The sequence below is a fragment of the Gobio gobio genome (assembly GCF_949357685.1).
Source record: "Gobio gobio genome assembly, chromosome: 13".
NCBI lineage: Eukaryota > Metazoa > Chordata > Actinopteri > Cypriniformes > Gobionidae > Gobio > Gobio gobio.
Window position 1 is genome coordinate 14,288,339 of NC_137106.1, and position 12,933 is coordinate 14,301,271.

The 12,933-nt window shown below is 40.6% G+C and overlaps 2 protein-coding genes across 5 annotated transcripts in view; both read left to right on the forward strand.

The window, feature by feature from the left end:
• The window catches only part of LOC307136650 (procathepsin L-like), a 1,021,532-nt gene that overhangs the window by 355,700 nt on the left and 652,899 nt on the right, over positions 1 to 12,933 (forward strand). The window lies entirely within an intron of this gene.
• qkia (QKI, KH domain containing, RNA binding a) overlaps positions 1 to 12,933 on the forward strand; it is a 78,312-nt gene that overhangs the window by 57,397 nt on the left and 7,982 nt on the right. The window contains exons 5-6 of one of the 4 annotated variants that reach the window (XM_079833859.1): positions 10,820 to 10,907; positions 12,387 to 12,809. In XM_079833859.1, coding sequence (XP_079689985.1) covers positions 10,820 to 10,907; positions 12,387 to 12,809 — 511 coding nt within the window. The remainder of the gene's footprint in view (positions 1 to 10,819; positions 10,908 to 12,386; positions 12,810 to 12,933) is intronic. The other 3 variants (XM_079833861.1, XM_079833860.1, XM_079833862.1) reach the window with 3 other exon arrangements.

Sequence of the window (12,933 nt, forward strand, 5' to 3'; positions counted from 1 at the left end):
AGGAACATGTAGCATCTCTTTGTGTTCTATGTTTGTCAGGGAGGAATTTCCTGCTAGATTGTGACATCTGTAGTAACAGTTTTGCCCACAGAGCTCAGTGGCTTTAGAACTTTATGTGGGTGTGTATAGTAACTGTAGCCCAACAGTCTGGCCCTTTCCTTTATTCCTTCCTTTCTTATAGCTTTCCTTTTTTCAGCATTTCGTTTCAACTCCGCTTGCGCTTGTAGGCAGAAATCGACTAGAGAGCCAACTTGCTGCTCCCTGTGTCCTCCATGATGCTTCCAATATCTTAAAAAGCCACAAAGGAAGGGAGAGGGAGGTGAGAGAGAAGAAGAGGAATGGGGAGCTTTGCTCACACAACGCTCCCAGCATCTCTCTGTGAATGGGCTCGTCCTTGCCTGTAACAAAGTGACTGGGTTAGCAGTGTTTGCACAGTAGCCTAGAGCCCTGTTCCCTTCTCGTCTCTCCCTTTCTCTCACACACACACACGCACCCCACCCACTCTCTCTCACACGGTCTCTCTTGGCACATCTTTTATCCCGTGTACTCCAATAACCATCACATTTAGCACCTCTGCCGAGCACAATGAATTCCCGATCTGGAGAGGTTTCAAGCCTCTCTGAGTTGTCATGGGTGCTTTGCATTTGTAATCTTTTCCCAATTCAGGAACACAGTTAATTTCACACCATACACCTGGTTATAGACCTCTCACTCATTCTTAGGCTCCGAGGAAAGACGAGGGAGAGACAGATGGTGTATAATATACGACAGGCGTTGCGGTCTGTGGGGCGCAACGTCCTCGTCAGCCAAATTCTTGCAGTCAGCTTGTGGGCTGTGTATCTTGTGGTAGGCTGCCTGACACGACTGTTCTGGGCAACCAGCTTATCGTGATCAATAAACACCTTTTCTTGAACATGCATAATCACTCTTACCTCCTATCAGACCCATTTGACAAACCAGTACAAAATGCAATCTAGCTGCTTGCTGTGGTTTTGGCATGTGTGGTGAGAATGCCTGTACATTTACTGATAATTTTTTGTTTAAATCGTGTTTTTTTTTTGTTGCTCCGTTTTGAGCATCTGGGTGGCAGTGTTGTGCGCTGATTTCATGTCATATAAAGGTTAGTTCAGTTCTTTATCAATGCGGTCCAATATATTTGAAGAGAACTATCTCTTTAAGCATGCAGCTGCATTTACCTTTAGAATTGCAAGAATGTAACTATATTGTACTGGACAAATTCATTACGGCTTGAGTTTCATCGGCCAAGATCATTGGAGATCTTGGAGGACAAAAGACAGGGAAAAAAAATTCATAGTGAATGCAACCACCTGTGATGACAGCCTCCTGAAACGCATGCAAGTTGCCCTGCAGGTCAGTGCAACCCGTCCGAGAGTGCTCTTCTTTGTCCCTGTTTTCAGAGCATGTGTCGCATCTGATCAGACTCAAGCCCCAGCTGCAGGGTCTAGAGCGTTGGATCATGGGTAATGGGAACATCCTCAGCCGTGAGCTTGTAAAAGCCCAGTGTGCTGCCTCTGTGACGTGGCTTGTAGATAGCTGGAGGGACATCAACGCTCATTGCTCCTCCCAAGGTGTTGTTACAAGCAGAACAAAGGGTCAAGGGACTTGATACTGTAGACATATTTTGCATATGCAGAGTTGTTGTTTAGAATGGTTAGAATTAACTTCTTAATTAGGGATTCACTAAATGTTTAATGTATTGTCTGATTTAAATTTATCGTATTAGTCAATAATGTATTGGTCAATATTGAATGTATATCCCCGATATTGGATATTTAATTGTTCACATTCAGATTGCAGTTGGTTCATCTAAAAATCACTTAATTCAAATCATTTTAATACACTAATATTTTGATTTAAATCTGTTAAATGTAATCTTTACCAAATTTCAAAACGAATCTCCATTTTTCTTGCTGTACATCATATTGTTACCTAAATTCATGTGTAGTGTCTAATGCGTTATTTTGCAGTTTAACTGGCCATGACATGAAAATGTCACACTATATCTATATCACACTATATGATATCAGGATCATAATCTGCTTCAGCCCGATTTTCTTTAAATTTTTAGTGTCCTCTTTTAACTGGCCATGTGGTAGTTCTCAAGTTATTTTGAGCCAAATGGGACATTCCAGAGAGCCTTTCTCTGATGGTGTCGATATTTCAGGTGGTTCTGGCAATGTTGAGAATGTTGCTGGTTCAAAGGCCCAAGAGGTTGAGATTATCCTTCAGTGCTAGTCCTGCTTTATAGTATGCTCTCCTGCTTTATTGTCTTCCCTAAAGCAGCTGTCCTGTTTTACTTTTCGTGGTCTTGGTTGGAGCCATGGTTTGCACCCCGGGCTTACTGACCACCAGAACCGCGACAGAAAAAGGCTTCTCTTGGGGTCTGTATGCTAATCCGTCCTTTGCTGGCAGCAACTTCAAATGCTCCATTGGACTGGCAGTTCGTCAGACTCACTGAACAGAATAGAAAGAGCAGTCCCAGAATAGACTGGGATTTACTGTGTGCCTATTTTCACCTGAGCACCTGCCATTTTAAAGTCACAAATTCAAGTAGAGATGTGCGAAGTGAACCACTTCACACAGTGCAATGGGATTTGTCTTAATTTTCAGCTTTAAAGTGATTTTCCTGGCTTAACAAGTGTCACTACAAATGAGACCTTAGTTGCATAGAAATAAGACTGGTGTTTATTCACTGTCTAAAAATCACATTTCACATCACATTATTTTAGATGCTCTCGTTTGCAGCAAAGCTGTTTTGTTGTTGAAAAATAGTCTAATGTTAATCGCCCTTCTGAAGTGGAAATGATAAACGGATGCTGTAGGGAGCATTTCATTTAACTGTTGTTGTTTTTTTTTTGACCATTCTATTAGAGCATCTTTATGATACTGATGCATAATTTACAAAGACAGGCATCATTTTGTGCTTTTGGGTTAATGCCACTCGGCGAGTGAACATGCTGTCTCGTTAAGTTGTTGTTCTCTATGGGATTTCAATTGCCCACTCTTCACAGACTGCTATGGCCCTGTAAAGTGCTCCAACAGTGACCCTGAGGGCCTCCCAGTTATCGGCTAACTACACATTTCAGAGTACTCTGTACTGCAAAGCAGTGTGCAACAGCATAATTACAGAAGTGGTGCTACAGTTTTTGGTGTTCTCCCAGGTTTAGTGATGAAGGAAATGTAGATTTAAAGAAAAAGAGCAGTCTATTTGCATCAAAGCAAATAAACTGAACCCAAAAACTCAATTTCAGCTAGTGTGACCAGCCTGCACTTGTCACCCCAAATTAGCTGTACACTATAATGTATTGATACCTAAATTCACCATTGCTTTTACTTTTTTTGTGTGAATTTTAATATTTATACAAAATAATTAATGTCAACCCTTTGTCGGTTATCAGCAATAATGTGAACAATACTATCAGCTTATTGGTGTCAGAGGTCATATTTAATTTTAATATTGGTGCATCCCTAATCAGCCTAATCCTGCCATTTCATTAACTCTGTCTTCATTTACATACAATGTGACAGACCTCTGACAGTGAAGGATGATATTTCAGCAATAACAGACTGTGGGTTTGATGGCATCTGCATTTTATTGAGTTGGCTGCTGAGATGACAACTTAAGATGGTCCTGGACAAAGAATCTGAATTGGTTATTGGTTACAACCCTAACTTGTTCCAGAAAGAGGGCCAAAGTCAACTCGCGACTTTGAAAAGTTAGTCCATCCCCGAGCTCTCCTTTCTGTAACAAGCTAACTGGATAAATAACAAACTTCTTAGTTTGCAGCCCACCTCTAGAGGTTAGTCCAGCCCCTGACTCTTCTGAAAACAGTTGGCTGTAATCTCTTCTGGTTCCCATAAAAGACCCCCTGCGGACATCAGTCCAACTGCATTTCCTTTGAACAGGCTACTAATCCTTTTACTTTGGGGAGAATAGCTGCAGACTGAAACGCTACTGTTTGTGCTCTAGCCTAGTTACGGGGATGTTTTTGTGCCCCCCTTTGGCTTTCTGCACTTCCACCCCTGTTACATGGTGTCTGGGCTAATTATCTGCTCATTCAGAGTCAGAAGAGAACAGGGACCACTAGGATCATCTAGAGAATCCTCTCAAACCAATGTCACGGCGAGAGCCAGGAATTATTTCTTTCATCTTCTCGCACTGTTTAAGAGGGCAAAATAGGATTGTGTTGGGGCATACGTTAGCAGTTGTAGATGACGCCAAAATGTGGTGACATGTAGAGCATTTTATCCCTCCGATTTTAAGCCACAATTAGTCCATTGGCAAAAAATGTCCAAGTAGCCTGTCTGGTTTGAGAACTTTTTTCAATTTAATTTAATTATCCTGACCTTCTCCAGGAGCTTTTGGTTGCAATTTGTCCCAATACATCTCCATTACTCTTCATTTGTAATCTCCCATTGCCTGTACACAGTGTCTCCTGAAGTCAGCAGAACTGAACACGTCATCAAGATTGTGTGTGGAGTCAGTTACTTTTTTAAATGCAATATGTTTTCCAATTTTGCTCAAGCAAAACATATTTTCACGCAGCATGCATTGGTATATTAGGCTCTGTGCCTTCTGCTTGCTAATATATTGGCCATGACCCACAGAGCAGTTTGGCTATCACAGTAGAGACCTTGACTCTGCTGGCAAACACTTTTCATTTTGTGGATTTGCGTTGCAGCTGCTATCCTTGACTGTGAAGTAACCTCTTCTAGGACGTTGGGGAAGAGTGTTTTTCATATTAGCCTCAATATGGTCCATCAGTCCACACTGCATGTTCAAGGGGCAGTCGTAAGAGTGCTGCTTTTATTGGTATTTGCAGATTTATTTATTTAGGCCCGACTTTCCCCCCCCGCTGATTTATTCCTCCCATTTGCCCCCCATGAACACAAGGTTAAGGGGGTTGTAAAGTGGGCAAGTTTGGGTCACAGTCCAGAGCTGACAGCCGAGGTGGCACAGAGCACGCGGATCAGCTTTGACTCTCAAATCTCAGAATCTGATGCAAATCCGGCAGTATTTAAACCTCCAGATCAGCCTTCCCAAATCCTTTCAAGATATTCTCGGCTCGATTGGGTGGCATTAAAGGATCATAGGAGCAGAACAAAACATCTTCTGGCAGCGAGAGCGAACGATGGAAGAGGGGAGGGGAAATTAGTAAGCGAGAGAGAGAGAGAGAGAAGGGCGAGCCCGCTGAAGGTTTTACAGTGTGTTGCACCAATGGAAATCATGGATCACTTTAATGTTCCCTCTGTTTCTGCACCCCTCCTTTCTCATCTTCTGTTGTGCTTTATTTTGTTTGTTCGCTCGCTCGCTCACTCTGATCCCTGTCCTCACAGCCCGCTCTGGCGAAATCCAGCGTAATCCCGTATGGGTGCCTTTGTCCAGTGCATGTAAACATCTGTGCTGCATTTTAAATACAGATATCACGCTCCAACCTGGCCTACATATTATATGGTGGTCATTTCGCAGACCTTTTATATCCGAAGCAATGTACATGACCCATTGCATGTCTTCCCTTAGGGTAAGAATGCTCAGAGATCAAACTTGCAACCTTTTGCATTTTCAGCCTAGAGATGCAATTGCCTGGATGTCACTATATGTAGTAAAATTAGGTTCACTGTGAGAATGTTTGCTTGATGTGTTTAATCCCCTCATTTTAATCACTATCCATTCATTTTGTGTGGATCCAAGTTCCTGATCATCTTGATATTTTTTTAAATAAGGCATTAATGATCATGATAAAAGTAAAGGCATGGATTCCTGTTTTTTTTTTTGTGTATTTTTATGCATTTAAAATAAATTATAATGAAAATTATAATACATTGAGTGTATATTCATGCCTTTATTTGCAGGCCGCTTTTTAGTCAAAGTGCCCAATTAAGTTTACCATTACAAACCAGAAACGCATATGTGCTTTACTCTACCAGGCGTTTAACTCTCTCTGTTCCATCAACAAACTGAATAAAAGAAAACATTTGGAATTTTACTCTGAAAATGTCTTGAGCTCATGTTTAGTTCCACTCAAGCCAACTGTCTGAGCATATATAGGGCATTACCTCCACGCAGTCGACAGCAGAAGGGTGGCGTAACGGCTTGTCATGCACAGTAATCTCTCTTCGGGACTGGGTGACTGCTGAAGTTCATGCTGAAGCTTTCACAATACAGTCAGGGGTTTGCCATTATTTCTGAGGTGGATAAAACTGTCTGAATCATGTAGTTGAAAGATATTTTTGTATTAAAGCGAACTTTATAGTGCTGGAAGTGACAAGTGATAATCCTAAAAATAACGTAATGTCAAATAGAGCTTTCGCTCTACTTTTCTTTTAATATGTTCCAATATGTTATATGTTTAATATATTGTAACTTAGAGTCTAGACAGTTATTCACAAGTTTACATCTGTGTATGTAATGGTTCATTCCAATGTCTTCAGATTAAGCATCTAAGTTCTCTGCTGGACATAAACACTTGCTAGTGGACACCAGTCATCCCACAGATCTACACTGCACTGAAAAAGCAAATGGATTCCGAAATGGCTGTAAACATTTTATTATGTAGAGGAAATGCTGTACTTCTATGCGTGTAACAAAATTGATGTGCTCACAAGCTCTGCTTTCACAGTCTGCCGTCCCCTGTCCTCCCCCACGGCCAATGAGAGTCGCTTCACTCCGCTGCCCTTACAAATAGACCCCATTGATTGAATCTGATTCCTGTGGATAGTGCAGGATTATTGAGCGGCCTTCCCTGATGTCTCACACCCAGAGTGTGTGTGGAAACGTTCTCTCTGTGTCAGCTTTTGTTGCTTAAATCAAAGGGATGTCTCCCCAGAGCCCCAGTCTGATGACACACAGTTCTCTGGAACGTACACTTCCACCCTCCCCTCTTGCCTGGAATAATCTCAATTTTTTTTATAAACATCCTGAGAAGAGGAAGAATCAAATAAAGAGTAGTGTTGGGAATCGTAAGAATCGCCTAAGGATTCGGTTTCAATTTAAAATGATTAAACAACTAAAAAAAAAATAGTTGTAAGGAAAAATGCACAATACTAGAGTTGGTATCGTTGGAATTTTAATGAATCAGATTCCTAATTTCGGCTCTAAAAAGGTAAAAAAACGAAACGGATATCATTCACATTTATTCTAAGTCTTATTGCATTTCATTGTAGGTGAATACCATGAACAAAAATGAACAGGCTAGGGACTTTTGCCTTTGTTTTAAAAATGCCATAGCAAAAAACACTAGCCAAACTTACACATTTAAGCATTATTAAAGACAAGTGTAAACTAGTAAAAAAAGAACAAATGAAACCATTGCACAAATAAATACAATTGAACAAAGATACGATTGAAATAAAAAAATTCAGGTATTCAGGTACAAAAACTTGTAAAAAACCCAGTTTTGAAAAACCCAGTATGATCTGCCAGCGATTTGATTTCGCCCGGCAGCTCAGTCTGGAAACCCGTACGTTCGTTTCTACTGCTTCTGTTACACTTTTGCTGGCTTATTCACCTGGCCCGCTATTGGAGGGATTATCACGATGACTGATAGAGAAGCGATGGGTCGTTGCCTGTTGATCACGCCTCTTGTGGTCTGATTGGTTGAAGGACTATCCAATTGCGTACAGTGTCATTTAATTTATGCGCGTTTATGTTCGCATGTGCAGTAGAAAATAGAGCAAACTCCCCAGACCAATGTTCAATCTTAAATTGAGCTTGGTCTGGTGATAGCCAGACAAACAAAAACTGTAATCAAATGTAAAATAACACTGCACTTTATAAATAAAATATAGGCTATACATTACAAATATAGTTACAAAAGTTATGAATTTTCTCATTGTCGGCATCAGGAATATCTCCGGTCACTTTAAGAGCTGCACTGATCCCATACTGTTACACGTACGATTTAATCTTTTCTTAAGACCTAACTGACTGTTTTTGAGAATATTTTGACATAATTTTTTTTGTGTATATGTGTGCGGTGCAAAAAGACTAGGAAGAGAACTCTGTTCATTATTGCACACTATTCACTAGCATGTGCGTGTGTAGCACAGAAAACGGCAATGCTTTGTGCTCGAATGGTTTAAAATCACATCAAAATGTGCACGCTTCTTATCAAATCACCGGTTCTGGTGAAAGTCTGTGCTCCCGTGTCATCGCAGACCTGTTGACCAGAGGCACTGCAGCCTCATTAAATTCCCTCCAGAATGAGCCAGAAACAAAGTCTTAGTTTGTGGGATGAGAGAAAATCGACTCCATCTGCTTTTACGGTCAGCACTGAGATGTTGTTATTTGGATTTAAAGCTGAGCCAACAACATAAAGTCCTGCTTCAGCAGAAATGAGTGTGATTGTTTATGGTGTTTTGGGGCTTTTTTGACTCTTTTATCCTCTTCCTCACCCCTCTTAGAGGGATAAATTGGCCCGGCTGCCCCGGACCCTGATTTTCCTCCTTTAACTGGCCCATTGCTTTAATTTGCTATAATACAAAGAGCTGTTTTTTTTTTGAGCAAGTTTTTTATAAAGTGTTTTTTTTTCTCCCCATTATAATAGTTTATATAGCGATTTAAAAAAAAATATATATATATTTTTGTGGAAAGTCAGTCATACAGTTGTTAAAATAAATAGCAATGCGTAATAAAGTGAATAAAGTGCAAATATTTAATTGCTTTTATATCCATATTTCAGATGTACTGGAAACATTACACATTCAATTCCAAATCAAAGCATTAACAAATTGAATCAATTGTATGTTATTTTTACAGGAAGCAAAAAAGAATACTAATCTGTTAAAAAAAAACATTGTGTTGACATTTCTCTTCAAACTCAATTTTTTTTTAAAGATTAAACTTCACTTTAAATTACTGAACTAATATTTAGTTGCAAAACCATTGTTTATGATAACTGCTGTGCATCTGCGTTGCATCGTCAACCAACTTCTGGCACTTAGAAAAAGGGATTTCAGCCCAGGATGAACAAACTACATTTTCCTTCTACCTTAATTAAAGGACAATTAACGCTGCTTGTTTTTTCGCAGAATGAGTGAATTATCTAATTAAACTCCACACTGCTGTTATTTTGAACACACCCCTTTCAACGAATGAGTCAATTACTCAGTACAAGCAGCGTGCATGTCATGACAGTTGGGTCGGTTGTTTTTCTACTACATCAACAAGTAAATTATTTGCAATGCAGAAATATCACTACTACTTATATTAGTGGTTCATCAGGTTACTGATGTTGTACTGATATTTTTTTAATAACTGTGCAGGCCTAGAATGACATGAGGGTAAGTAAATGGCACTTTTGGACTTGTCTATCGGTGTGGCTCTGTAGTGGTGGTTCACCCTCACTGGCCAAAGACCAGCGTATATGCTTGAGCAGGAAACCCTGGAGCAAATTTTTGCCCTTGTTGAATTGCAGACTCATTGTCAGTTTAGACAGTATTAGAGCAGCTGCCGAAACTGAGATCTGCTGGCCAGTATAAATTGCATCATTTGTAAGGCAATAGAAGGATGTGTGACAGGAATGCTGCTCGGTCATTGGAAACTTTCAATGTGTGCATGTCTGCTCAGTTTCACTGTGTTTGACAAACTAGTGGTAGAGGATCTCATCTGGTCTCACAAAATTCACAGGACTAGGGGAACCGTGTCAAGGATGACGCTGAAAACTAGTTAAATTGACAAATTAATGTTTTTTCTCTTTCTGCACGGCATTTGATTAACCTGGGTATGTCTTCTTTGTTCTGTCTTCACATGAGTGGCGGTATTGTAACAAGCTCATAGATGCATCTTCATTGGCTCTCCATGAGCTCCTCGAATGTGAAGGGTTCAAACAAAAGCTTCGCTTTCTAGAAGAGAATGTTTTTGTCTCTATTGAATTACTGAAGTGCTCAGGAATGGGTGAGTCATTCATGCGGGGGCATTCTGTAGCTTCAGTGCACAGTTTTTATTTTATTTTATTTTTTCTCTCTGATTGAGGAAATTACTCAGGGTCTCTCTTGGCTTTGAGTCATGTGGATGTGTAGATTTGTGCTAATCTAGAGCATTGTTATTTCTGCAGTCAGAGTCCTTTAAGGGCAACTCTCACAATGCTATTCAAATATGGTGTCTGTCAAAGTAGTTTGGCCTTTGATGTGTGCTCTCCTAAGTTAACTCTGAAACGCCATGAAAAGTTAAAGGTATCCCAGTCCTCCAGTGTCTGTTGCTTGATATGTAAATCTGAATTGAGCTGGTTGCGCCTCCGTCTTTCTCTCTCTCTCTCTCTCTCTCTCTCTCTCTCTCTCTCTCTCTCTCTTCTCCTCTCTGCATTTGGAAAGTCCCTTTGCAAAAGTTTTTTTTTTTTTTTTTTTGCGTTTCAGTTGCTCTGCGTTGAGAGATCTCATGTTTGGTTTACTCTTTACTCTTCCTCAGTAATCAAAAGTGTGCATCTTTCGGTCTAGAAGCACTGCACTTCTGGTTCCTGCTGAGAATTGATGTGTTTACTGCATTCTGCTCCAACTCTTGTTAGTTAGTAAGTTAAAGTAATGTTTATGTAGTTAGTAAGTTAAAGTAATGTTCATTTAAATTATAGCGATTGTGCATATCTAATTTTATATGGTCAGATAATAGTTATCATTATTTGCTTTTATATGAATAATTTTTACTTTAGATATATATTCACTCTGGGATCAATTTAAATACCACTCTGATACCAAATATTTTTTTTTACAAGATTGTCCTCCTTTCTTCTTTCTGCTTAAATGCCAGTTGGTGATTTGGTTGTGTGAGTAATGAAGGTTCCTCTGATTTGTCGGTTTCTCTTAGGCGGAAGGAGAAGATAATCTAAAGAAGATGCAGCTGATGGAGCTGGCCATTCTGAACGGAACGTACAGAGACACCAACATAAAAGCTCGTAAGGAGAGACATTCACACACCAACTGCTACACTTATAGAAGTATAAATATTCTGTGATTGTGTTCACAGTGACTAAAGACATTAGTTTAAATGCTCCCATATGTGTTAGGGTGCAGAACTTGCACAAAATATAAAATCAAAACCAGCTATAATCCATCTCTTATAACATACTTGATCCATGTGTAAATACACACGTGTACAGTGACATATAGATTACATTTTTTTTCTGACCTTAGATGAGCAATTAAAAAAGCAGAGCACTTTAGATTCAATCAGACATAAGTTGCTCGTGTTAATTCTAGAAAGAATCCTTACCACTGCAGACGACCCATGAAAACATCTAATCATCTGCCCACAGTCTAGTATTTCCGTCTCTCTTTATCCCTCCCTCTGTCTCTCCCTCTCTTTCTCCCACTTTCTTTCAAAGCTGTTCCAATTGCAATCACAGCCTGCGTAATCTTGGTGTGGCGTACAGAATTATATTACTGCATGATTGTGTGATTTTTAGGTTGTCTTCAGGTCATAAATGTGTATTATTCCTAAAAGGTATTTGCATACAACTCCACCCATGTCATACATATTCATTACTGCAATGCAGATCCACATTGACTTGGAGATATTTGGGCTTTTATATACTGCTCTGTAAAGTAATATTTGCATGATTGTATATGTATTGAGTGTATGGATTTATGATTGTGCGCATGCATATTTGGATATATATGACGAACATGTCTTTGGAAGAAGCACATCTGTTTGGCTTCAGTACAGAATGTTTACAAGCATTTTAATTTCCAGCCCTGTTGTGGTTTTCCTCTCCACATCTGTACTAAATGTCCCAGTGGCATGTAGAGATTGATTCATGTGGGAAAGCTTGTGGCAAGTTAGTTGAATCAATTCTAGAAAGTCCACTGTAGAGCTACAATCATAAGAAATAGCATCACACTTTAGCACACAAACCAATGAAGTGGTGCTGCTTCTGCATGCCACAGGGCAGTAAGTTCAGATGTGCTGCTTTAAATCAGTTACTCTGTTGTGTATTAGTGGCTGTGTTTTGATGATCGGTTTGCCCTGGTATGATCAATCATCAGTTTCTCCTTGTGTTTTAGTTTTGATTTAATTTTCTGTAATGATTTTGGTTGTGGGTTTCGTTTTAGTTTGCTTTAGAGTGTCACTTTTTTTGTGGTTCATTTGATCATCGCATGGACTAATTTGCCTTTATTTTTCCCCCCCACCCTCTTTTTTCCTCTTTTCATGTACTTCTGTTTTCCTTTCCCTGCCTGTGCTTTTCTCATATCTGTTTTTGTGCCTTCTGCCCATTTCCATTTTCCCCCACTTCTGCTCTGAAAATGTTACACACGTTCACACACCCAACCTCCTTCTGTGGCTCTATCTCTCCCATTACTTTTCTCTCTTTTCATCCTGTCTCTTTCTCTCCCTTTCACTCTTTCTGTCTTTCACTCTTTTTCGTTTACGGCAGCCACCCTTGCGTTCTCTCTTGCAGCAGCGGCAGCGGCTGCTCAAGGCCAGCGTTTGATCGCAGCCCCTGCGGGTCAGGTCCTCCCCCCATCTGCCCTCAGGCCCCCCACTCCGGCAGGGACCCCCATCATGAACCTCATTCGGCCCACTCAGATGGCCACCATGCTACCCAACGGCACCCCTACCTTGGTGCCCCCGTCGCCTGACGGGGGCATTATCTACACCACGCCCTACGATTACCCTTATGCCTTGGCACCCACGTCTCTGCTGGAATATCCCATCGAGCACAGCGGAGTCCTAGGTAAGCGGGCGTGGGGGCTTGGCACTTCACCCTTTGGTGCCCCGCAAGAGGGCTTTGCTGGGGTGTTTTACGGGGGCATGTTGGATGGGGCGTCATCCGGCCCCGTTCAGGACTCACTGAAAGGTAAATATGTAATGACTAGCTCATGCTAGCGGGCTGGGTAATACAGGTGATTAAAGTCATAGATTTCTAGGCACAAAAAGAAACATTTTATGCCACTGAGACGGGCTGGATAAGGGACCACTTA